At 38.0% G+C, this 27840-nt stretch overlaps 1 protein-coding gene across 8 annotated transcripts in view; it reads right to left on the bottom strand.

Moving 5' to 3' along the window:
• Positions 1 to 19: 19 nt before the first annotated feature.
• The window catches only part of OSBPL3 (oxysterol binding protein like 3), a 96356-nt gene continuing 68535 nt past the window's right edge, over positions 20 to 27840 (bottom strand). For all 8 annotated transcript variants that reach the window (XM_030009314.1, XM_030009320.1, XM_030009319.1 and 5 more), the window contains 11 exons: positions 25869 to 26003; positions 25086 to 25179; positions 21735 to 21985; positions 19690 to 19827; positions 16892 to 16955; positions 13828 to 13906; positions 10655 to 10799; positions 8735 to 8879; positions 7925 to 8051; positions 7235 to 7357; positions 20 to 5685 (listed from right to left, as the gene is read on the bottom strand). In XM_030009314.1, the coding sequence (XP_029865174.1) occupies positions 5589 to 5685; positions 7235 to 7357; positions 7925 to 8051; positions 8735 to 8879; positions 10655 to 10799; positions 13828 to 13906; positions 16892 to 16955; positions 19690 to 19827; positions 21735 to 21985; positions 25086 to 25179; positions 25869 to 26003 (1398 nt within the window). In that variant the 3' untranslated portion in view covers positions 20 to 5588. The remainder of the gene's footprint in view (positions 5686 to 7234; positions 7358 to 7924; positions 8052 to 8734; positions 8880 to 10654; positions 10800 to 13827; positions 13907 to 16891; positions 16956 to 19689; positions 19828 to 21734; positions 21986 to 25085; positions 25180 to 25868; positions 26004 to 27840) is intronic.

Here is a 27840-nt window from a genome sequence, read left to right as displayed (position 1 = left end):
AAAAAGTCAGGGTGCTCTATGACCTTTTGCAAGTATGATTTATTAACATCCAACTAAATTGGTTACAGAGACAAAAATAATAAATCAAACTGTGCATCAAGGTGTTCCAACATTATTACAAATTTTTTGAGTAAGTGAAGCAGAAAACAGGAATGATCCTGACTACAGAAAGTTTTCTCAAAAATCTGAAAGTCAGTGATAATTCTAACACACAAGATACCTTTCTTCATTCTGAAATCACTAATGCCTTATCAAAACAAACAACAAATTCAGCATTTAGCAGCTTTGCATATGTAATACCTCATACATGTGGTATACTTTTCCAACACTGGAACTAATAAAATATTGTTAACGTAAATACAAGACTGCCTGATTCTCAGGGATACCAACCATCTCAAAGGTGCAGAACTGAAGGAGCTCATCACCTCTTGTGCATCACCCTCCTAAACATTCTCATAAGCTTTAATACAGTTTTGTTTTACACAACAAAAACACCAAATCCACAATTTATATAAAAAATGAACTGCTTAAAATAATTTTTTAACATATGGCAACTATTTATGTGGAAAATTTCTCTTATTGCTTTCAAAAGCTGCAGCAAGAACAGTAAGAACTGAGCAGTACAATAATACATTTGGTGGTAAGTTACAGCATTTACTAAGTTTCAACAGAAAAGCCAGATAACATGTGCAGTTCCTTATGAACCCACAGCTGCTGGAGTAACTTGCACCCACCAGCAGCTAGAAAATAGAAAGGATGAGTTAGTTAATACTGTGAGTTTTATTTATAGTAGGCATAATCCATTAATGAAAACACACTCAAGCAGAAAAACCCTTCCATTTTAACTTCACTCCTTTGAATAGCACCGTCTGACTCTAGCCCTTGCAAGATGTATTCAGTTATGTGAAGAAGCTGGATTTCATCCTTATCTCTATTGTATATACACTATGGGCCAAGTTTTGCACTCCTTTTCAGCTTGCCTCCTCTGTATGAGTTGTACACACACACAAAAAAAAAAAAAAAAAAAAAAGCTGTATTGAATAAAATAAGACATTCTGAAAATTTCCTGCTCTGCAAAGCTGGTTATCTAGAAGAGACGACAGAAGACAAAAGCAGATGCAAGGACATTAATTAGGAGTATGCTGAACAGATATAGCTGCATGTTTCCGTAGCACGCTACCCAAACCAGGCTGTGGTCTGACTCCAGAGTGCCAGTGGGAAGAAAGATCTGTTCAGAGTCAAGGAAAAGATACAGAAGTAGGCCACAATGCTTACAGGGAAAGTTTTTAACTTTAGCTTTTAGGAATGATTTGTCATTTAAAAGCTTGTTAGAATGTACTGTTTTCCTATTCTTCAGAATTTTTTTTAATAAAGAGAAAATGGGACACTGAATAAGGACTTTCAGATATGAGGGGCCATATAGAAAATCTATACAGGACTGTAAACAGCTGAGGGAAAGTGGGTAGCATGGGAAAGGGTGAGGTTTTTGTTAGGTTGGTGGTTTTGGGGTTTTTTTTGAGACCAGCATTGGACCTTTGTGCAACCCCAAAGCTGTCCCTGGTTGTACATTCTGGCCCCATGAATTTGTGTTCCTTTCTGTACAGTGATCTGGCTTCAATACTAAACTGCCAAATAATAAGGTGACTGTGTTTGCAACCACCACCTCCTTCAGGGGCCAGGTTTTAAAAGAAACCAGCAATCCTCTCTCGGGTCCTTCAAAACCTTGGTGGTGGAAGAACAGATCTCTAGGATGTTGCCTTCTCAAAATTTTGGCTGTTTTCACTCTTCCTTCAAAGCATCTAATTTTCCAAGCTCTGTATAAAGAACCTAAGTACTTTGCTGGATCTGTATTTCAAAAAGCATCTAAAAGAAGTAGATCAGTGCTGGCAAACTAACACATAAAGCATATCTCAGAGAGCAGAGATTAAGAAAGGAATACAATGATAAATGGTGCACTCCAGTTTCACTTAGTCTAAAGGGCACTTCATGCTATCAAGAGTAGTCTCCTAAACAAGTTACACTGTTTCATAATCCCAAGCTTACACTGCACCAAAATCAGTAACTGTCAAGTCTGCAAATCTGGAAGTAGAGTTGTGGGTTTCTGTTTCTACAAATGCTATTTCCCCAGAATTTTTTTCTTTCTTTGCTGTGTAATTTGAAAACTGAGCCAGTGTTTTAACACCCAAAGGCCTGAGCTGCTCCATCATCTTGACGTAAGTTTACAGTGAGTTTTTTTACTTTGTGAAGGGATACACAAAGAAAGGCAGTGCTAGATGAGTGCTTCTCAAACTGCCATCCAAAATCATATTAAGTAATGTTTATGAAGTCGTCAAATAAGAGAGCTATAACAGCAGGCCATGGTCATCAGGAAATTCGAAGACTGATCAATTGAGCTAAACAGCTTGGGGATCACTGCTCTGTACGAAAGGAAGCAGTAAGTTGCCTGATACATTCTTTTTACCATTCAGGGTAGAAATGGGGGAAAAAAGTTCCTCAATGTCAGTTATTAAAAACAACAGCTGTCTTAATTATATTGCAGAAAGCTAATCTAAGTTTTGCACCCATTAACACATCTGAAGTTTGGGGGAAGAAAATTACCAAAATTTCATATTTTACCAAGAATAACTGTATAGAGTATATTAAGGTTTGTGAATGATGAATATATTTTTATGCAGAAATACACAGAAGTAACATCAAGACAATTTTCTTCTACTTCTTAATATACAGTTGACAGAAGTTTAACAACTAAACCCAATTGTTTCATACAAAACTAAGCAGGGACACCTATACTGCAGTTGGAAACACAGGCTCAGAGGATCATTAACAACTGGTTACATCGTGTTTGTAGATGTGTATCAGAGATTAACAAAAGGAGTTATTACTTGTGCAATGATTTTGCTTCATGTATTTAAGAAATGCCCTGGATTATTCTCAGGCATTATTTTTCTGGAGATGATAGTAAAATTCTGAAGTTTACCTTCTTGATATGGGAATTTTGCTGAAGAAAATTTTATATAAGGTACTACTCAGCCCAATGCTTCTTGTCATTAATCAAATGTATTTTAGACATTTTAGACTGTAAGATACAAGGCAACACTGCCAGTCTGATTTCTCAAAAATCATGACTCAAGCACCCAGTATGAGATTAGTTTCATTTAACATCTGCTGATTTTAATGCATTACAATTCTTTAACTTTGCCTTTTGGCGTCTAATCCTTTAATTTCAGATGCTATCAACTATTAGGTCATATCACAAAGTATAAGGAAATCCCCTCCACACATAGACAATACAAACCCAGCAATCAGATCAGACAGTAATCACAGTAGCTGCCAAATATGACAATGAGCAAGTTTAATGCATCCTCCACAAATTTTGCTCCCTTTCTTAAAAGCTCTTTTTTTTTTTTAAATTTCCCTTACCCTCTTTTGTTGTTAAATGAATGCTATTTTTAGTATAAATGATAATTACCAACAGCAAGGATAGTTACAAATATCAACTCATTTCTGTGCCAAGTTTTGACTTTTAATACGAGAATAAAACACAGGAAGGGAACAAGCCATGAAGAGATCCTCACTTTCCTTGAAAAGCCAAACAGCCCCCAAAGGTTAAGATTTCCTTTGGAATCAATGCCCAGATTTTGTCTCCATATTGATGTGAACCTTGCCTTGTTGTAAGCTGTTGGCGTAGTAGTCAAGTCTTTAAAAGACGTATTAAATAGAAAGAATTATGCTAACTTCATTGGTAATAAATTACAGAAATGATAGTGAGACAGAGTTCCTGGGCAAAGTGAAAAATGGTGAAAAAGCATTTATCTGCCTCTAAGACAATGGGCCTTCAAGGTAAGAGAAAGCAGAATTCAAATATACATCCAAACTGACATCACAGATTTGTTTTAAAATGGAAGCATTCATAGTATTTCCTTCATGTTACATATAATACATGGATACATTTTTAATGGGTTTTCTTTAGGACAATGCAGCACACAGTAAAGTGCAAGCTCTTCTAAGCTACTAGTCCCTCTAGGAGTCTCCCTTATCCATGCCACGTCCAGTTGTTCCAGTCATAAGGCAGTTTAACATGCCAAGAACGTTTGGATTTGTTTTGTGTCATTGAAGTGGCATGTAAGAAAAAGAAAAGGAGGCGGTGGTGGTCAGAGGATACAGATCTATAACTTGGAAACTGCATTGTTGCCAGAGAGTCACAGACACATAGAACAAACTTGAAGAATCATGGGTCAGGCTTGAGTTGCAGATAGGTAGGAATGCAAAATATTCTCTTAACGACTGTGGCGTTGTGATTTGATGGGAAAAACAAAAATACCACCCATCTCTATAATCTTCATTCAAAAGTGCAACTTCTGCTACATTTGTTTCCTGCTAAATTTCTGACCTATGGTTTAGTAGTTCACAAACCTAGCCATATGTATAAAATTACAGGGAAGGGATGCAATTGATTTAGTGCAAGACACTTGAATATTTATCTGAACATAACAAACAGAGAAAGATCAAAGACTCCATACACTTCTCCATAAGGCAGATGGTCATTTTTTAAATACAATATCTTAAATATGCTGTTTATTTCTTAAGAGGTAGAAAATATCAAAATACTAAGAAAAAATTTCTAGCTTAAAACAATGTTTGCTTACTTTTTAAAAAGTCTTATTGTTGCAATTTTTAGGTTAATCAAAAAACAAATGAAGCTATGGAAGCACAGGATTTCGTGCTCTGTATATATTTTACTTACTGGAAAAAGAGAGAGCTTCTTCATCTAGTCAGTGCTCAAGCAGTATATACAAATGATCTCCTCCTCTTGCCCTGTTGGGGGCTATAAATCTGAAGTGGAAATTTTTCCAAGTGGAAAATTTTGGCGATTCCTGAATTTCTAGCTCTACATTTAGCCGGGTACAGTTTATGTATAAGGCAGTAGAACCACTGATACAAGCTCAGAACTACCTCTTCCATAATGCTAAGGAGAAAGCTAATAGAAACAAAAGCTTGTTTAAATCTTTTCTATAGGCAGAAAAAGATCACACTCAGATTCCAGCATCAGCTGATAATCTGTTTTAGCAATTTATACCAGCCCAGAGACAGCTGAACTACTCATTGAACTGTGGAAGCCTACTTACAGTTTGAGTTACTAAGGCTTGCACTCTGATTTCTCAGCACAGCTAGGAGATGCTGATGCTACTGTCTCCAATGCAATTCAATAAGGCATAAGTTAACTCAAAACTGACATTATTACATATTGGAAAAGTAGTGTAAAAGCTTTTCTTTGCTCTCTTGCTGTTAACATTCAGTACTATTTAATAAATATTTTATAAAAAGAAGTTAGGGTATTTATACTCATATTTATATTCAATCACTGCAATAGTCAAAGTAAAGGAAACAAGTTATCAGATTCTAAATTAAGCACAATTCTGGAGATATGCACACTTGCACACATACACACACCCCACACATATAATATATGTGTGTGTGTATATATATATAGATATTTATAGGTGTGTACGTATAGATATATTTTATATATACTTCTTTCAAATCAGATCCAAGAATACAGCACAGAGTATCTTCACTTAGCTCCTCTTTCACCAGAGGACAGGATTGTCCAGTTTGGAAAAACCAGGTTCTTTTCTAAGGTTCATGTAGGTTCCATTGCTCACCCAGGAGTCATCGTTGGATTTCCTATCAAAGATTAAACAAATGTCTTAAATGTAAAGCTTATATTTTCCATACGCATGCTGTGTAATGCAATGTAGCACTATGCATAGATACCCAATCCAGCCCATGAACCAGGGGCAGTGCAACTCAGTACAGCCTTGAAACAAGGCAATATAGCTTGGAGAGTCAAACTGGTATGTCTGCACTGGGCCTTGGAGATGCATCTCAGTAGCCGAGCGTTCAACTGAGATCAACACTCTTATTTCACTGTCACATGCCAGTGCCTAGAACTTAAAACTACAGTTTGGTTTTATTTCATGGTCTCAAAGGCAGCCTTGAGTGCAAAGTGGAAACTTTCCTTTACCTCTCCAAAGACAGTCATTGCATAAAGACAGCCTATAGCTCTCAGTCAAGAAGTGAGATTCGTTGTACTAGATACCATACCCTGAAGGAATCAGCCTGCTTTTAATCTAGTGTGCAACATTTTTGGCACAACAGCTAATTATTCTTTTAAGTAAATCAAGGCTTGTGATTTGTTGAAGAGAGAAATCACTATCGATAAGCCAAACACATAATTCATGTCTATTCTTAACAGTGGGTAACATTTTTGCTATATAGTAATTAAATTCTTTATTCTGTTATTTAAATCTACAGCACAAATCTCAATTTTCAAATCCTTATTGTGAGGATTTAAATCCTCATCCTTATTCACACTTCTCATTGTGAATATACAATTACTAAGTATTAGACTTTGCCTCTATCCTGCTGGAAGCAACATTTGCTTCTCCTTAGTAGGTGTGATTGACATGTGATGAGTTAGCTCACCAGCTTGTCAAACATGTAGTAGTCAGGTGCAAAAAGAGAATGGCTCAATTTTAAACGTTTCTGCGTTCCTCAGAAGTACAGTACCTATCTATCCAGAAAAAAAATTAGGATCCCAGATCTGTTAACTGTGCTACATAGGCCCATACAACCTTCACCTTGACTCCAGCTCTTTTATTGCAGGAGAACAGAGAAGCTGGAGGGCAGAAGGCCATGTCCTCACTAGCATTCATTTTTGTCTTTCAATGGCTGAAGTCTCCTGTTAATTGATTTACAACAGGAAGAAATAAGGTGCCCTCTGAATGATAATTCTCTCCCCATGAAATAAGGGAAACATGTTCAAAAATAGCCCTGGAAATGAAAGGCTCCAACTCTGCACACTTCCACACAAGGCAATCCCACTGAATTTGGCTGAAGTTCAGCAGAGGTAATTAAGCTAAATCCAGCTACTTCACCTTGCTTGAAAGAATCAAAGATGCTACATTCACTCAGGCAAATTCAAACATAGATTAAATATCAACTGCCATCAAAGCAAAACAATTAGAAAGAAATTCAGGGATGGACTAATGAAAAAGCAATATATAATTCTGAGTTTTAACTAAGTCTGGAGTGTTCTACATTGCCGAAGTACAGAAATCAAGAATATAGAAGAAACCTGGAAAAAACTGGAGCCTGCTCTATGGCAGTTTAGAATCAGATCTATAATAAGAATTTAAATAAATGATAGTATATGCTAATTATTGTATAGTACCTGAAAAATCTGGGCTGATGCTCTAGATTGTTTTCTTCCAGCACCTTCCGTCGTTCTCTCTGTAGCTGCTCGATCCTCTGCTTTTGCATTTCAGCTCCTTCAATATCCCCTTCCTCCAGAAACCTGTAGCATCAGCAGTGATAAGAGACACAATTGGTGCTCCTGTCCCCCATCTTTGTCAGATCCTCTAGAGCTCCAGAATCTAATCTTTACAGCAGGCAGTTCACACTGTTTGAAAGGTCAACAGCTACGTCTGCAGACAACTGCACTGTCAAAAAGCACTTAAGGAAAAGTAACTCTCATAACAAGCTCGGAGTCACCATTATATTAGATTCTCTTCCTTGAAAGTTAGCAACAGTAGAAATTCCACCGCAGAGAGAAATTTCAAGTGTCTCAGGTTTCAGCTATTGAAACACTATACTCAACATCCAGTACCCGAAGTACTGAAGTTTTAACATCTTTGGAAAGGCAGTTATCCAGAAGCATCCAAGAGCCAATTTTAGGAAACACTAGTCCATAATGACTAGACCATCTCTTGATAAGTGATTAAAATGTCTGTTTCAGATGCACATTAGTGTAGAAATAGAAACACACTGCAGGTATCTACACAAAATAGAGCTTAGGGTAAAGCGAGCGTACAGAAAATTAAGAACTATTTGAGGAAGATCTTTATGAGTTAAAACTTCTTACCTTTGGTCCGGCCTAAAACGTGTATCAGTGGATGGGAGTAATGACCTAGTTTGCAGGTCCAGTTCATTTAACTCCAGTGCAAATTGAGTAAATCCATACCAATGTTCATAATCATTAGGCATCGGATCTACAGAAGAAAAGAGTACATTCAGAATTCCAATTAAATGCTATTATCTTTAGAAGGAAAATTCCAAGCTTCCCTCAGTCATTTGTTCATCTCAACCACAGTCTCAATTCTGGGAGAAGAGGAGTTTTTTAATAATGTGACAAAAGACAACAACCTCCTTGATAATTGCACTGCAACAAAACAGATTTCTGTTCTCTCAGCTGAATCAGAGCACCACTGTGATGAAGGCCATGCTATTGTCATAGTGCTTTTTCAAACTACAGTAGACAAAACCCCACGAGTTTGGGAGAAGTTCAGATATGGCTGTCGTTACAGAATTGAGCTTTGGGGGATATCCTCCAATGTCTAATACATGAAATACACAACACTTGTCCACACAAAAAGTGGAGGGTTTTGTTTCTTCCACCCCGCACCCCCCCGCTTTAGAGTCCTCAATACTCACTTCATGCCCAAATAAGAAAATGAAGGAGAATAGAGAAAATGCAGGAAGCCATGGTATTAAGTTCTTCATATTATTCAAGTTAAATGATGTATTCTTCTGGTCTAAATTCTAAATGTTTGACAAAAATCTAATATGCCACATAGCAATAACAAGAAGCTGGGGCCTAATAAAGAGATAAAAATAGTAAGCTTATTCTCAAGCAGATCTTAAGTTCTGTATGCTAGCCATTCTGATCACTAACTTGCTCTCCATATGCAGTTTGAAGATGAAGTTGTCCCACAGTATAAACTTTCATGCCACTTCCCAAAGAGTCGATGCACAACTTTCCCGGCTTTATCCATGACACTGCCTTCTATCTCATGTGCATTTGGATTCCAATACTTTGCCTAGAATTAAAAGGAACAAGGGAAAAAAAGGTGCATAAGAGTTCAAGTGTGAGTGATTTTGCCATCTGTCGTGGTTTCAGCCCAGCCGGTAACAAAGGACCACGCAGCCGCTCGCTCACTCCTCCCGCCCCCCTCCGGTGGGATAGGGGGGAGACGGAGGAGAGAAAAGAGAAAAAAACCTGGAACCTCGAGGGTTGAGATAAGGGCAGTTTACTGGGACAACGCAAAAAAAAGTTACAACAACAACGACGGTACTAATGAAAGAGTATACAGAAAAGAGTGATGCACAGTGCAACTGCTCACCACCCGGGACCCGACGCTCCGCCACTTCCCCCACCGAAAGTCGAGAGAGCAGGAGAGCCCTCCCCCCGGCCCACGCCCCATATATACACTGGGCATGATGTCACATGGTATGGAATAGCTCCTTGGCTAGTTCGGGTCAGCTGCCTCGGCTATCCCCCCCCACCTCCCAGGTTCCTGTAAAAATTAACTCTATCCCAGCTGAACCCAGGACACCATCTCAGTAGTACCATGCTGTAGAATAGTTTTCTGAAATGAAAACTATTCATTTAGGTGTGCATTACAGTATCATATGCAAACAACGGTTGTTAGTACTATTAATCAGCTTATTAAAATACTAACATTGAGCATTGTATTTATTTTGCTTGCCTTTTTTAGGGGCAGTACTAGGTGAAGCATAGCTGACCTTGAATTTTGCCCAATAACAGGTAACACTGACTCCTGACTTTGCTATCTACATCTTCCCCAAATTTGCAGAAGAGGAAGAGAAGGAACTGATACAGTAATCTCCACTTTAGACAATTTACAATATTAAAGGTGTAAGATTTGCAGGCTCTCAATCTTTAAAATTTGAACTGTAAACATTCACTGCAACTCTGCAAATTACAGTACTTTCAAATAAGCATTTGGAAAAAAAAAATCACCCTAATGCTTCTTAAAAAGCACAAAATATACAGGAAACTTTCCTTCTGCTGCTAAGCATGCCATGCTGCATAGGTATGCTGAAGTACTTAGCTTGTATCTGTATGGTCTGTTTCCATGTAAAGCACAGCCTTTCTCCAGCAATCAGATACAGAAAATGCAGGTTAAGTCTCCTAGCATGCTTTGCAAAACTATCTCTCAGGTTAGAAATTTTGGCAGTGTTTTAGGTTTTCACTGATTTTCCTTTACTAGGAACAAGTCATCTATTGCCAAAAACTAATTTTAATTTCAGTTATGAGGGCATTTCCTGAGGAAGTCCTATCTTGATGCCTTGTACTGAAGCAAAAGCTTTGAGTAACACCACAACCTCTCACTTAAACTCCTCCGGGTACCCGCAAAGGGCTAGAAAAGAGCATCGGGTGAAGCACCCTGCATAAGCACTGGTTCTATAGTTGCTGAATGTTTGCAACCACAGCACATGCCAATGGGTTAGCAGGAGGCATGTGGTAAACCAGTGTCAGTAGACACCTTGTGCCTACCTCTCTCATCAAACACAGAGTAGGTTTTTCACCATATTCCTTCCTTTCCTTTCCTCATATTTTTCCGCATCTCCAGTAGAATCACTTGAAAAAGCTGTTACTTCTCTTTCTCATCTGGCTTTGCTTAGTGAGCGGCAGTTCCTTCAGAGTTAAAGTTTCTCATAGAATCACAGGTAATTACAGCAGAACTATAGGAAAATACAGCTTGTAAGCAGTTGTACTGAGCTTCAGCAGAGAGCATCCACCCACTGCTGTGTCTGTTAGAAAAGGCACTCCCAACATTGCTGTGGTTACCTTTATGAAAGTCAGTTTGCAGTGGCAAGTGTCATCGTTAAGATTTTTGATGATGATCTCTCCATAGTGTTCAATCCATCTTTGCCCACTTAAGATGTTATGGATGCAAGATGTCACCTTGTTCCATGCAAAATGGTCTTTAAAACTGTAAGAAAAACACTCATAAGAAAAATCTCATCCCATGTTCAATTGAGCTCATAAACTTGTGAAAAAAATTGCAGAGAACTTGATTAGAAAAACCCCACAAATTTTTTTTTTTCTGGAATGCCTCATCTTCTTGTTCCATACCTTCTCAAAAACAAACCCTATGACAACAATCCTGTCTCCCAGAAAAAGCTTTTCACTTCTGCTATAAACTTTGGTCTTGAATTCAGTTTTCTCACAATTTGCTTGTCCCTCTTTACCAGTTCTAAGTTTCCAAAAGTAATCGTTTAATATCTTCTACTGGCTGAAATGCCCATTTCACAGCTTGTAACACAGTGACAACTGAAAACACAAGGACATAGGCCACCGGAGTGTGAGAGACTGAAGGAGTTAATGTCTCAAACATTGCAGTGGGGAAAGTTCTGCTTAGCGACTAACTGCATAACAACAAACTCTACCAAGCAAGGAACCCAAGGTGGAAAGAAGCCGATCAGCATCCATCAGCAACAGGAGGGGGAGGACGTGCTGGAGGGTGCACAGCTCCCGGTTCTGGTGTGCTGTTCTGATGTGCTGAGCAGGGCAGCTCACTGTGTATGGCCAAAGATCACCTCAGCAGCAGGGAAGGGGAAGCTACTCCCCAGACGACCTCCAAGCCCGTGGCCCAAAGGCTACCTAATTAGCCTAATGAGTTCGAGTGCCCACCCGAAGGAGGGGCAAGGATGATAAAAGGACACAAACTGAAACCCCACGCACGTGTGCCCACTAGCACCAGACCCCTTGGCTGACTGAACAAACGCTGAATCCAGGACTGGTGAAATCTCACTCTTCTCTTTCTCTCTCCCTTTTCCTTTCCGTAATCCCTACACCTCAACCCTTTAGACATAAACCGTTGACCAAGTCTGGGACTAGGAGTGGATCCAGCCGCACCTGGGCTCCTCTCTGAGGCAGAGTCTAGAAAGCAAGGGGGTCTGCTCTGAACCTCGTGACTCAACAGGAGGGGTCTCCTTATTGTCTTCCCTGAATTGATTCCCAAATAAGCAAGGCCTGCAGTATATGTTTGGTGATATAGGGTATAGCACATGTTACACAGTTTACTGACATAGTTTCATGCCAATTTTTCTTGTGAGCATACCAATTTTGGTGGTGAGCATGCCAATTCTTGTTGTGAGCGAACAAAAACCGAGTTTTGTGAGTTAAAGGATCCCTGGTGTCGTTTCACCTTAATCCTGACCTGGGAATCAGCAAACCTGAGTCATCGTCCTGAGAAATTGGGATGTGACACGGAGTCATCAGCAAATTTATTGAATGGAATGAGCTTGGCTCAAGCTCTCAAGGCTGAGCCTACATGTGCTTCAGGCAAGAGCAAAAAATTCTCAGCAGGTAGTTCAAGGTGCAGTTGCACACTAGAAGACATCAGACAGGGGGAGATGAACAAATACCAATAGGTAATACAACCTTTTGCCTTTTATTAAAGTAGATGTTCTTATAAAACAGCTTTATAAAACCTCAAGAAAAGGCAAGCCTTATGAAGATAGATATTCTACAATTTGTTCTGGGTATTGATAGCCAAATCGCTACTGGTAAGGTAAAGGGTAAACTTACAAAGCACCAGTTTTGCCATAGCAACTGCCTCACACACAGCCCATGAGGATATTAGAATTTTTCCGCACCTCCCCTTAATCACTTGCTTTTGCTTGCTGCATTGTAAGAGTACGCACAAGAACAGCTTTTGCAGACTAGCAGATATGCAGCCAATTTACCCCACAGTAACTTTTTTCCTGCCCCTACCTGCAGATCACATGCTCTATCATGCATGCTAAAAATACTGTATTGGCTCCAAAAATAACCCTAATACTAATGCTTCATTTTTGCCTATAACCTCAGTACCTTTTTTCTACCCAATTCTATATCAGATACACAGGGATACAAACCAGCACATGGAGACGACATACGAATCAGATTATTTTCCAGTTCATCAGCCCACCACGGGCCCTAATCTATTAGTTACCTTGCCTCTGAACTCTCACTCACATCCCAAAGACCTTTCACTCCACAGCTTAGGCTAACCACTATGAACACAACATGTTTTATTCATTATCTTTTGGATACGATCTTATTAGATCACAATTTTACCCACTTAAAAGAAAAAGGCATGCTTAGTCGCTTAGTCTGATGAGTGCTAGGTTCTTGAGTTATTTTTCTTTTTTTTTTCAGATAGCAAAATAATTCATTTTGTAGACTCTATTTGGAAAACAGATTTAATTGGAACACTACTCAACCTTTAGACCTCTGGTTCTGCAAACATGATGGATATAGGCCAAATTTTAAGGGATCTTAATTGCTGATCTATAATGGGCACTCTGACAAGCCAGCATAGGATCGCTACAGATTTTTATTTAAAAAAAAAAATTTAAACTATACTCAACACTTAAAATGGCTGTTTACTTCCTTGGATAATAAACACCAGATATGCAACTGGTTCTCTTTATCACTTACAATAATTATTTATGCAGTGATGATGGCTATCAGCCTCACCTACAGACCAGGACCCCATGGTGTTAGTGTCTCTACAAATATAGGTACAAAAGACAGGAGGAACAACACCCCCTCTCCCCTCCCCCAAACCCATATTTAAGGAAAAGAATTCATAGCTTCCTCTACCATGCAGTTTTTCCCTGCGAGTTTAAAATGCATGAAGCTTGAAATTCAACTGAAGTAGGAAAATACCAACTTTGCTTTTTTTCAAGATACACAGGAGTAATGTTTTTTATTTCATCTTTTGTTTTATAACATTTGGAAGAGTTAGTGCTTCTGTTTTATGCTTCTGGTTTTGGTCTGGTAGGTTTTTCTCCCCTCCCATTCCCCCCCCCCCCCCTTTTTTTTTTTTAAACTAAATCATATTCACCAATTCTTTCAAAGGTCTATTACAGCACAGCATAGCTTGTTCTCATCTGGGTAAATGTAGCTTCAGTGTGTGCAAGCATGTCCATGCCTGTGTGTGAACAGCAATGCATAACTGCAGCACTTACACTGGAAGAGTTACATGTGTTGTACCAACTGGAACAATTTCCATGGACTTTCCCCAGAATTTGTTTTTCCATCTTACATCTGAAACAGGAAGAGGGGAAAAAAACCAAAAGACAGATTTAGTCATAGGCATGAATGAATCAATCTATTTCTGGGTTTTACTTTATTTTCAAGAAATACAAAACAAAGTGCAACATTAATTAAAGTGTTCAGAGAATGCTGTGGACCTTCAAACATTGTTTTGAGGGGTTTTTTTCCCATTACATTATTAGTCATTTAAATAGCAAAGTAACAGAGGTTTAAAAGTCCTCTCAAAAACTTTTTCAAGAGAGGAATTTGAATAAGCTATAGACAGCATATATTTCTCTACAATTCAGTTGCTAGTGAATGGATGCAGACATTTCCAAAATCAAAAGCAGAATTTCAAATACAAAAATATAGCAACTAAGAACATCCACAGTGAAGAAGCAAGAGAATGTTTCAAAGGGCACAAAATTGCAGAGGGCTTTAGCCCAGCCTCCTCTGTAAGTTTAACTGGCCTTTTAAAAATCTTGTCTGAATTACAGAAAGACGTGTCCAAGTCTCACATCATTTCTCCCAAAAAAAGATGAGAGATCTCAATGCAAGTTTAGCCAAATTTATTGAGCAAAAACACCTGGAAGAGAAAGAAACATAGAAAAGCATGGGAGAAAGAATATAGAGTTAAATTGGGCTAGATAATCAGGCAGTAACTTTCATAGTAACTTCAGAGCTCAGGGGGAATAGTATCCTTGCTGTATTAGACAGTAGGAACTCCATTCCCTGCCCAATCTGAAAAAGAGGGAAAAATTCATCGCAAGTCTCAAAAAGATGCTAGTACTAACACAAGAAAAAACAAAACACTGTTTCCCATGCAATTGTGGGGGGAAGCTGTTATGCTGGCTGTGAGAGAGATGCTTAAATCGTAGTTAGGAGATTACGTATCTCCTGAGTGTTTATGTGCAAGTGGTAGGACTGAGCCACACCAAGCTGCCTTCAATTGCAAAGGCTGGAATGGGACATAAGGCAGAATTCCTCATTGAAAAAAATTATCCTTTTCTTATCACTTGAGAGAAGAACCTTTTGGCTTTTTTGGCTTTAAAGTTTGATGCTAGGTCAGCATCTTTAGTGACAGCAATTCTGTTGTGATTCTTATACTGCACAATAAGAGGTCCAAAACTACCTTGAGTATGATAATGTTGAGCCTAATTTGATACTAGCTTTTTCTCTTCTGCAGTGAGATGGAAGAGAAAGGTTAAAGGCACACCCTGCTGAGTTTAACAGTTAAAACATATTATCAGACTGTGTTACGTTCTGTGTTCTCATAAATAGCAAAGCTGTCCCACAGAGACCAGTACGTGCGAAACACCTTAGAAACCAGTGTGCAACTTGATCATGCAAAAATTTTAGGACAGCAAAGAAAAGCGAAGTGTTATTTCAAAGCTGTGCTCAGACTACTTCAGGCACAGATGCTGTAACAGCTGGAACTTTCTGTTATGCATTTCCATTGTTCATGTGTCCACACTCCTTTGTAAAAGCAGAGTCAGCTTCATGAGTCAGGGAAAACGATTTCCAAAATAACTGTCCCTGTCAGAACCCAGTCTTCTAGCTCACTAGAGATGATCAAGAGATTTCTTGATGTTGAAATAGATGAGCTAAAGTCAGTGTCTGGTGGGATGACAGCACTACTCTGGCAATGTTGCTGAGGACTGTCTCCTTGTTGGCTGAGGAGATAATACAGTAAGTGAAAAGACCTTTGCACACAAAAAGAATTTACCCCATTGACAAGCTACCTTTATGATTAATCTGAAGTTAATATAGCCCCATAACAAGAGACCACAGTATTTACAAACTGCCTTTGCACTGGAAAAAAATAATTGCCTAGATCTCCCATAAGCTCAGCTAGCCACATTTAAAAACAAACACCCAAACCCCTGCAGTACACTGGTTGAGTCTCCTGTGCTCATCAAGGCCAAATCTCAGACTTTATCTCATTGATCAAATTTTCAGCTCTCACCTTTACAGAAAACTTTGTTCTCTAAATGCAAGTGTTAAACTATTTGAGTGATAACCATTGTCAACATCTGTTAAACAAATCAGTCTCATCAGTTTTTATTAAGACAGGCTGCTATCTAGTCTTATTTATACAGTTTTCAGTTACTGAATAAATTTTTGGTCCTCTCTGCTTTTTGGCTAAGAACAAAAGGACTCTTGTCCCTGTATTTGTTTACAAAGCAAAGAATTATATTGAATAATGAAATCCAGACTAATGAGCAAGTTCCAACTTCTGTTCAGTATGGCTCCATCTGTAATAACTATAATCAAGTCAGCAGAGTCAGTCATAACAGAATTAAAGGTTATAATATGGCTACATTGTGAATTGACAAACCTCTGGGTGAAGGATTTTAATTGACTTAAAAGGCATAGTTATGTTCTGTGTACACTTCAAAAATATCTAACCACACAGGTACTGTGACTGGCTGACATCATCAGCATTACACAGCAAACAAAGCTCCAACACACTTCTTTTGAAACACAATGTTAGTAGTCAAATAGCACAAAATCTTACATACTATAATAATGTCAGCAGAGAAAGACAAGGTAAATATATTTATCCTTTCTGTTATGCTCATTTTTGAAAATTATTTTCAGAACAGGTTTACAAGATCTGCCAAGGCTCAGGTTCTAACTTGTAGTTTTTCAAGCTGTCTTCTAGCTTGTTTGTTTTATAAATAGCTTCAGATATGACTCTTCTTTACTAAAGACTCGCCCCACCCAAATCAAACCTGATTTTGAAGAAATGCAGATATTTGTACATGAAAAGAATAATCAGTTAATGTTATAAAAAAAAACCTCAAACATTTTTATAATGGCAGAACATCCAAGTAAGAAGCATGCAAGTAAGTACAGGCTAACATTCCTTAAAGCCATTCTAATACAATTTAAGCAGGGAACGTCACCTTTTCCCAATTTATGGGTATTTCATGTTAGACATACAATGAAAATATTATGAACACTGTAAAAGTAAGTGATAGACTGAAGAGTTACCTTGCCAAAAAGCAAAATTCACAGATTCAGCATGGCATGCAGAAATAGGTGGATGGTGACTGACCTAATAGCAAGACATGAAAGGGGAAAAAAAAGATGGACATATTAACACTTGAACAGTCATTTTTTTGGCTGTTTTTTTTTTTTTTCCCTTTCATTTTTCATTCATATATGGCATTCACGATTTGAACATTTACTTTCTTTTTGCCTCTGTGTCCTGAAGGGGGAGTCAGTGAGATTAATAAGGTACTGAGACCTAAGAAGCCTTGAAAGAAACGGGAAACACTTCTTTCAAAAGACCTGTAAATTTTATTCATCCAGTGAATATCTAACTATATATTTTGTACATTGTCTCTAAGGTGATAATTACATTTACCCTTAGGACCTCTTCATGTATTAACAGAAGCCACACTTTGAACACACAGACAAAAATAAAAAAAAAACCCAAAGGGCCAAATTCTTCTGTACAGTAAATACCCACACAACCCTGACTATAAGGGAAGAGACAGCAATCAGCAACTCTGAGGGGGCCACGAGTGGAGAAATCAAGGCATGAAATTGCATCTAGCAATGCCTACTACTGCAGTAGTGACACCCCAGGTGTTTCTAGTGTGAAACTCTATAACCACACACACTGCATTTTATCAGCTTTGGGTAATAGCACATACATGAATTAGGGCAACCACCAAAATAGCAATGCAAGGACTGTGAGTAAATAAACAAATACACAATGCAGACTATTAAAAGGAAATAGTAAATAATGAAGTAACTGCACAAAGTGAAAGCAGCTACTCCTCCTTGGCTGTAAATTCTCCCTTCTGGGTGAACATGACTAACAGCTGACCAGGACCAAATCTTTGATGTGTAACATCTACTGTTCTTTTGATGGACAGCTTTATTTTCAAGTCAAATTGCTATTTCCCACTCTGAATTTAATTTCTTAGCCACCTAGATGGTTCAAATGCAGTTTTTCTTTGTTACTTATTTTGCACAACTGTTATCAAGCATTTTTTCTGCAGGCATTCAGTTATTTACTGAACATACTTGCTTTTAAAAAACAAAAGAGAAAAGTACTAATTACTCTCAGCAATGCCCTAAACCACCAAGAGCAACACTCACTCTCACATACTGCACCCAGATTAACCCCAGATGTCACTATAATTCACAGGTTAAACTTAGCTATCACTTAAACTGTTATAAGTCCAGAATAAGGTCATGGTGCTAAGTGGAGTTATTCTAAACTCACTCTAGTAATAGAACAGAATCTCTGTTATTTTATACATTTTTCCTATCTATTCCATCAATTACATTCTGTCTGCACTAACAAGTTATCTAGAGCAAGCGCCAAAATGCTTGCACAAGCAATAAACAACAGCTCCTGATGCGAAGAGAAATATTTAATGCTTGCAAGGTGCATGAAAATTCTCTCCTCCTATACTGCTCTCTTTTCCTAATATTCATCCACCCCCACTCCACTATTACGATAACTTTACCACTCTAAACACTCACATCACTTATTACACATATTAGAACAACAGTTAACAGCCCAAGCCCCCTCATGAATTAAAATCCCTCTTAAGACTTAAGAGTAGCCTTTGTACTGATTTATCCAATATTCAGGGGAATATCTTTTCCTTTAATTCAATCTAACACTAAGCTCAGTACCAACCTTTATTCACCACTTTGTTGCTCCAATTTGATGTTACACTGGTAACTGCAGTGCTTTATACACATCATCTTAGAACTGAAGTAACACAATGAAGAACCAGATACATTACCTGAACTTTAAATTTGATTCTTGCTTTGACTGTTTTGCCTTTTTTTCCCCTTATTTTTACTCTTGCCTGTGACATTTCCCAAGACTAAGGAAAGATCACGTAGCACTCCTTTTTGTCAGTTCTAAAACATAATGTACAAAATGTTGTACCTTCAGAGGTGGTCAAAAACACTTTTCATTTCCTAAAGGAAGCCTCTTAGAAGGCTTTCTCTGATCAAATTTCTAGGTTATACACCCTTGCCCACAGAACTTCTTGTAATTTTTGGTTTTGTTATGTCTAGACAGAATGAGACAGCTTTCAACCATTCTTAGTCTGCTAGGCACCAGATTATTTAAGTTTTATCTCTTTTTAACATATGTCTCAAGCTTAGCAATTTTGGTAACTTGGCTGATTTAAATTTAATATTTTTCACCCATACTTAATAATTATTCTCATACTGGGGAATTATTTTCATAAACATTCAGACCTTGATGTGTTGTATATGTCCTTCACCTAATAAGCCGTGGTACCAGATTTGAAAGGCTTAGCCCACAAAGTATTTGGACAGGAAGCAGAAATATTCATGGTGCCATAGAAAATACTAGTGGTTGATTAACTCACACAAGGGATATATTTGTCATAAAAGAAGACATTAAACAGATGAAGATACAGTATTTTTAATGATCACACACAAAAGAAAATGACAAGAATGTGAATGCTTGTTGCAGTCGTGATCAGATTTCAGCATGGGGAATTGCACTCTACTTAACCAAGTTACCTAGTTACTGGAGTAGGCAGCCTGCCAGCCTTGGCTTCTCGAGTGTCAGCTGTTGGTTGTCATCTTCCATCCCAGAGTTAGCAGACCTTCCTCAAAAAACAACTTACTTCATTTATAATTCTGCAACATCCCTTGAGTTTTGCTGGGCTCAAGTTATGCAAAGTAATTTTGTATTTTGCTATTAATTCCAGAGGATTCCAGCCATGCATTTAGAATTAAGCAGTGCAAGAAGTAGCAAATCTAAAGGTTGCAACATACAATACCTGCTCCGCAAAGAACTGGAAACCCTTATCTTCACGAATACATTCATAGGTTTCTCCAAGCACAGGATTAAATGGCTTACTTCCAGCTCGGTAGTAACTGGATGCATAAGCAGAGACTGCAAATGCAGCTATATACACCTGGGAATAACATATGTGGAATTTTGATGAATTAATTTACCACAGCCATGCACATTTTTTGCTATACATTCTGATTTAATAGAAGGGGGAGGGGAAAAAAAAAAAAGTTTTATCCTAACATCAGATTCTGTATTTTTCCCCTCATTTGCAGACTACAAACATGCATGCCTCCAGCAAGTTAAGCACCAGCTCAACACATTAAAGAATTATTCAGTTTTCAGAGAGTCATTCAATGGTCCAGGGATGGAATTATTATGGTCAAACACTGAAAACAGCATTTCTGAAAACTGTTTGAAACAGCTTAGCGTTCTGCAACACAGTTCAAAGCAGTAACCTTAAAAATCACTGTTAGATTTTGTATTATAACTGGCTTTTATACTTATGGTCTGTGATTCTATAGATCTACCAACCAGCCTTTTCCTAAACATGGCACAGGAAGTATTGGATGAGTTTTCACCAAGTCTGCTATTTCTAATGCAGTTTGAATTGAATTGCCTTTTATCTACTGTATGCTATTACCTAATCATGAAACTGTTCTTGGTTATGACTGAGACACAGGTAACCCTTCCAAATTTTTGCAGTCAGCTCAAGCACAATTCCCCCTAAACCTGAGGAATTAGAATTTGGGATTGTTCAATTCAGGTCTCTCTTGTACCAGTTTTCTCCCTTTTCATTCCCTTTTCCTCACCTTGTGAAAGCGTAGATGCTTTGCTTCCACAATTTCAAAAACTGAATCCACTTTGGAATGGCGCTTTCATGAACTACTGCAATTACAACAACAGCTAGCATTAATTTTGCCTCAGGAATTTCTCAAAGGCAAAAAATACTCCATTCTGAGGTAATTTCCAGATGCTTGGGTGTGGGAAGGAGGGAAAAGGCTTATTTTCACTCCCATATGAACAACTACTGCGCATTTCCTTTTAACATACGTTCTCAAGAGAACAAAAAAAAGCTATGCACCAAAAAGCCCAGTTAATAGCCACACACTCTGTCCTGAGGACGCTAAATTGTAACCCTTGCAGAGTGTCAGAATGGAGCAAGAGGCTTTTCAAACAGTATTTATAACACGACTATTTACACTCATTAATTACCTCATTTTAAGATAAGATATATTGAGTTGAAAAGGCTTAATTAAGTTTAAGGGAAAATCTATAGCTTTCATTTAAGAGAATTTAGAGAGCTTTTAATCTTTTATTTATGGGCTTACATGTTAAGTAGCTCTTGTGCATCTGGAAGTGGAACAACTGAAATACATTTTTCTCTTGTTCTTTTGCCAAATGCTGAATTCAGGGTTCTGCACTGGCAGAAGATGACACCATTATTGTACCCAACATACATTCACATTGCCCAGTTTTGAGATCCTGAACATTTTGGATCAACCCCAAAACTTCACAAAACCAGTTAATAAAACAAATGGAGCTCATTTAGTTTAATAAAGATATCACAGTAGTGTAGGGCTGGAAGATCCAGCATCCTCTATGCACAAATGCATTGCCAGATTAGACACCCTTAAAAAAAAAGATACATTGGAACTTTCATACTCAAGAGGGAAGTATATTAGTTCAACCACCCACCCCTTCCCCCCATCCCACCCCCCACCTTTTTGCTGTAAATTTTTAATCTTACTCTGTAAGAGCTGCAGAACAGAACTAAACTACTTATTCGTTTAACCTTGCAGGACAGCAAGGTACTTGAGGAGGGAGACCTCCTGACAAAGCAACAGAAATTATGCAGAAGAGTAAAAATAGTGGGTATGTAAGTATGTACAGACACATGTTTGGAGAGTCTGCCTGAGCTGGGAGGAAAAGAAAAATAGAACAGAACATCTTCATTTCTTTAGCAGATTGTTTTTATATTTATTCTAATTATATTGAATTGCTGCCAACTATTTGGAATAACATATTTACCATCCGTTCAAATGGGTTAGGCGTATGCGCTGCTTTATCTAGTAGTTCACTGTACTCCAGCTCCTCGCAGAGACGCTGAAGGGTGTTAAGTGGCTCATTTAATTCAACAGGCATGGCCACTTTGGAGAGATCCTTTCCTATGTTATTTCTCAGGATATTCCATAGGCTGATGTTACTTGTATTAGGACATCGAGCTGGTAAACATGTTCTCCGTTTAGAATTGCAACCAATTCCACTTTCAGAAATACAGTCTGAAAAGGAAGGAAATGGCAGAACAAGTCAATTCACTGTTTACTTAGTTTCATCCCCTTTGCAAACATACATTAAAAATGCAACCATCTTTTTTCTGTCAAAACTTCCTTCCACCCTCAAAATTTATTCAAGTATTTCACTTGTGGTTTGAAGATAGCCTGTTATAAAAATGATAAAATTAAGAACAAGTTTTTAATTTCTGTACGTTAACTGAGATAAATGCCAGGTACTAAAGATGCATAAAAACGACCTTCCTTCCCCTTAAAGTCCATAAAAAAGGCTCAGGCTTTGCACTGAATTTGAAAGAGTAAATATTGTAAGTATTTTATTTGTAACAGAGATGGATTCCTATCTGTTTAAGGGACATAAAACCTCCCTCCTTGACAGAGCTTCAATTAAGTTGACACTTCTCAGAAGGCAAGGCGTAACTTACAGATCCAAGCATAATAACAACTTCTACCTAACTTTTCCTAGTTTTTTTAATACTCCTACCAGGGAAATTTACTGCACCACAGATATACATGCAGGCTTTTCCACAGTGCTCCCCATAGTGCTTAGCATTTAAGAAATTTTAGTGATGTTCACTTTTAGATACACCCATACATTGGTGGAGAAATGGTCTGTTTTAAAGGTGGAAAAGCTGAAGGAAATGTGGAGCTATAGGTTCACTGAAGATTAAAAAAAAAAAAAACCAAAAAAAAACCAAACTCATGTAAAGAGTCCTTGACATGAATATCTGAGGTCTGTGTTGCTATGTCAAAGCAATTGGAACAGAAGAAATAGTTCTAAGTGTGCCATGAAATGATTTGTGGCAGGATCAAAATAGAGCTACAAGCTTCTGCAACAGGCACTAGTCTGAAGTGATTACATTGCTTAGCTGTACATCAATCTCATTCCAGAGAGGAATACGGTTGCCACTACAAGAACATATTTTATCTTTATACATCCTTAGAAGCACCTAGGAAGCTCCTGCCCTAGAATCACTTGCCATTTGGAAACATTCAGATATAGCCCCAGTCTGTCAACCCCTGTCCTCATCTGGCTTTCCTCACTCAGCTTTGTCTTGGAGGAATTAAAACAGCACTGGGCAGCACATCTTTTCTGTGCTGCACATGCCCAAAGAATCACTGCTCTTAAATGCATGATTTCAACCAGTATTTCCTCTGCTGGTCCACTGATATAAGCATGATATCAGCAGTGCTTCCAACAGTGACAAAGTACAGATAACCACAAGGGCTAACTTCTCCATCACTGCCATGTATGCTAGCCCATGCCTCAGATGGAGATTTTCAAGTGTAATCAGCAGTCTCAAAGTTTTGAGGAAGAAGTTTGCATCTTTCCTGCCACTCACAAACTAGGAGTCCTAATATCTCACACGACCAAGTTACTGTAACAAGGACGGGTGAATTCTTGGCAGTCTATAGCCTATCTCTTTCTTTTTGCATAAAAATGGCATGGGCACTATAAATCAAAAAATCTACCTGAAACAATTAAACTGTTAAGAGTTAAGAGGCTGGCTCCTATACTTCCCTCTTGGAAGAATTTATTTAATATCAGAAAAGGCCAAAAAGAAGGATGTTCCCTTAGATGCCTCAGGAATGAGGGGATATCTGGAGAGAAAGGAGGTAAATGCTAAAAATTTATCCTTGTTCAAAAGAGCTCTCTGAAATGGGATTTAGCTATGCCCTTTGACATCTTGATTAAAAGCAGAATACTAATTGACTGAACTACGTATTCTGGACCAGCCCATTAACTGGGGTAAACTGGTGAAAAAACAGAGTAGAGAAATGACTAAGAAATTTAAATACCAAATTTTCTATTCAGAAAGTGTGAAGTTTGCCCACCCCCGATGAAAAGAAAAGCCCGTGCGGTTTTGGTTTGCAAGACCTGTGACAAATGGCCAGCAACAATACTGAAGGAGATTAAGACATCTGACCTCCAGCTAGACTCAATGACATTTAAGGCCAGACTGGGCCATTATCATCATCTGGTCTGACCTTCTATGTTACAGTGGCCAGAGGATTTTATCATAATCCCACAATTTATGGTTCAGTTAAAACCCTGTAGGGAAAAAGACATCCAGTTTGCTATTAATGGGAGTGGCAGGCTGCCCAAAGCACAGAAATAGCAGGTACCAGAAGCACATGGAGGTGCTGCTGATATGGAAGAGCTTCAGTGATAGTCTTTGTTACAAGAAGATGAACAGCCACACTATTACAGTTTTCTAAGGTCCAGATCATGAGACAAATCAATCTGTATTCTTTCCTATCTTTCAAAAGAAATCTTCATTTTTAAACAGTTACAGAATACAACAGATCTCCAGGCATATCACACTACCCAAGTTCATAGGGATCCACTGGTCCTTGGAGATGATCAGGAAACAGCTGCTAGTAAGAAACCATTGTTCAGCATTTTTGAAGATAAAAATATATTGATAGAATGGGAAGAACATCGTGGTTAGCTGAAAGGAGTTGAAGGCACAAAGCCAATTAGTTTGTTATGACCAATTCTTCTACCTCTTTTTTTGATTCTGTCTCTAATTAGCAAGACAGTTACATAAGGATATGTACTAACAAGACTATCATGACTAGAACATGCAAAAAAGAAATCCTTGTGGTTACACACCAGGCCTGCCAGCGTGTAATTATTCTTATGTTCCTTTAAACACTGAGTTCTGCTAAAAACAACAGAACTCTGAATGTGGTGGTTAAATTGCAGACTGAAAAAAACAGAGTGACAAGAAGAAAATTACTTTTCGAAAAAAAGAAAGCAGCTAGGCCTTGCTACTTTGAAAAGTCATGTGGCCATGAAAGGAACTGAAAAGGAGTGGGAGTTGCACCAAAGCAGCCAAGAAAAGAGGTGTTTCTTTGCTGATACAAACCCACCATCCTGCTTAATCAATGGTGCCCGGACCCTGTTAATCAGATTAGCCAGAATGTGCTGTTCAAAACCAATCTGAGGCTGTAAGAGAAAACACACAGGCTGTTTACATCTCAAAACCTGTAATATCAAATTATTGCTAGTAAGAGAAGAAAAAAATATCCCAAACAAAAAGGAAGGAAATTCTCAAAACATGGTATAATAAAATACTGAACTTACCTAAAGTTTGTCTTTCATTCTCCATGTCATTGCTTAGGTTATCTTCTGAGACATTATCACTGATATCACTTACATACGAGTCATCATCCGATACCTGAGTGTGGGGTGGGGAAATAAGCAAGATACATCACTCATTAAAATAACACCATAAGCACATTAAAATTGTTACTTTCTGCTGCAAGTATTGTTTTAATAGATTTGAACTGTTTACGCTGTGTTAGAGGAAGGTACTAAGAAGTCCCAAGACAACACAACTGAGTTTGGGAGAGATCACCCTCATTGAAAATTCAACTATTCTTTTAGTGGAGACATGCTTCGTCTTCTTGGCCCCACAGCTAAGAAGGCTTTCCTCCTATCAAAAGCCAAGGTTTTTATGGAGTGTGAGAGAATGAGGTATTAAGTCTCAATATGCATGACATCAGCCCCAGGGTACCTACAGGTACCACAAAGACAGGTATGAATATATATTTCTGTGATACAATTTCTTAAGCACCTGTATAACGACTCAAGGCAAACAGTACAACAAATGCAGTATCTGCATACTAGCTACCTAACTGCCATTTGCCTCAATGCGCATATAAGACTTCTCCAGAATAATTATCATTGTCTCTTCACAGTAAAATGTAACAACAAATAAATACAAACAGCATATTAGTTTTTAAATATTTTGAATATTTTCATTTTCTGGCAGTCATCTGATGTGCAGTTAGCACTCAGAAAGACTGCACATCAAATAGCAGATCAGAAACTACATCGGAATGATGTCAATCTTAATGCTCAGACCTCATTTTCTGAAGAGCTAGCAGACAGTAGGACTTCCTGTGCATCAAAAAATTCTGTGAGAGAGTCAGCTATAGACAGCCTGCTTTCATTGGAGACCTGGTGAACCAGACCTCTGCTTTCTTCTCTTGAATTTTCCTGTTTAAAAGAAATAAAAAGTTTTGAGAGAAGTACCACAAATAGCATTCATGCATGCAATTCCACAGTCACATAACTTAAAGGGCTGTAAAACACTGGGAGAAGATTGCACATGCTCCTCTCCAATTTAATGAAAGGTAGTATGTGTTTCAGGAAGGGATTTAAAACCAAAGTAAAACAGACCAAAGAGAAGAAGAAAAAAAGAAGGGGAAAAAAAAAAAGCAATGCATATTTAGTAAATCAGTTGTGGCAGTGCATGTACATTTTCTTAAAAAAAAAAAAAAGTAAAACTGCTTTGGTATTTGAGTGATTTAGCCAGATATACACAATTGTATCATCAAAAAGCCCCCAAAAGAACAAAAGTCCCATCTCTTTATTTTACATCCTAGATTCACATTCCCTTCTGATCTTAGCAAATGAATTAGTCTTTCCCTCCCAAGCCTTGCTTAATGCAAAGCCTACGGTGCACTGGCATACAAAATTCAGAGGGGCAAAGTTGCTTTCTATATAATAGCAATGCTTTCCTAGCTCTCTTTCTTCACTAGATAATTTTCTACGCTGTGGTTTGGAAAGCTTTCCTTCATATCCACACCTGAGATAGGTCTGTGTTAACCCAAACCAACATATCAAAGCCATGTAAGTGACATCGCTTTTGCTGCCGCAGGCACATTTGACTGCTACAGAGATCTCTGTAACTCCTCCCACAGAAGCTCTACAGATCGTTGACATAAGCAGAGTTCCAAAAGGTGGCCTAGCAAAGGTGAGGTGACCAGTTGACCAGTGACACTTGGTTCATTCTGTGGATGCAGTAAAAAAGTTGGAGAACATTGTGCACTATTGTTTTCCCTGATAACTCCACCAACTCTAAGGAAAAGAGCTGGCTGGCCCAGAGGAGTGTGTTAGCTGCTCTCAAGCTTTTCTGCATGAGATGCTTTATTAACTTGTAACCATGACTGTCCTATCATAATTCTGCAGGTATTGTAGTGTTTTACTTTCAGAACAACATAATGAACAATCTGACAAGTCTATAATCAAATTGACAAGTCTTTCAAAGCTTTTCTGCTGGTAGATTTTACTATAGTATGGAATGTTATTCAGTATGTCCTGATAATGGTGACATGGTAACAAACAAAACTCTTATCATACAAAAGATTTTTTTTTTTTTAAATACTTCTGATACAGCAGCAAGAAAAGAGGAAACTTCAACATCGTCTCTTCTGTGGGAAGGCAGTTAGTTATACCAGACTACCAGTTAAAAAAAAAAAATTAAAAAAAAAAATTAAAATAAAAAAAATTAAAAAAAAAAGTCTTACACATGTCACATGTGAGCATTGCTACTGGGATTGTTTCCAATACTATTTTGAATCTGAGGAGGAAACACTCATAAAAACAGCAAGTTTTTATATCTATCACATGAGAGTTTCAGGTTGTCTTCTTTCATGTTCCCACTTTGGTGTGATAAACGACAACATAAACTGCCCAATAAACAAACTAAACTTTTACCTTATGCAAAGGCTTGAGGTACTAGTTTATACTGCTTCAATCTTCACAGGTCTATCATAGCACCTGATGTATCATTTAAAGCCAAGTTTTGTGCAGTGGCCCTGTCTTCCTCACAGCAGCACTACTGTATCATAGCTCTCAGAAAAATCTAAAATGAAACTTCTCCAGTATAAGCGATTTCATCCTTAAGTTCTATCCCAAACCATGCTAGAAGGAATTTGTGAATGAAACCTCTAAAGGACCTTTTGAAAGCTATTTTTGTTGTGTGTGTGTATAGTGCATAGAACAAGTTTCAGAAATAATCTATTGTCATTGCAAGGACCTCCACTAAGTA

Source organism: Aquila chrysaetos, chromosome 3 (assembly GCF_900496995.4).
Source record: "Aquila chrysaetos chrysaetos chromosome 3, bAquChr1.4, whole genome shotgun sequence".
NCBI classification, from domain to species: Eukaryota; Metazoa; Chordata; class Aves; order Accipitriformes; family Accipitridae; genus Aquila; species Aquila chrysaetos.
This window is presented reverse-complemented; position numbering and strand designations above follow the sequence as displayed.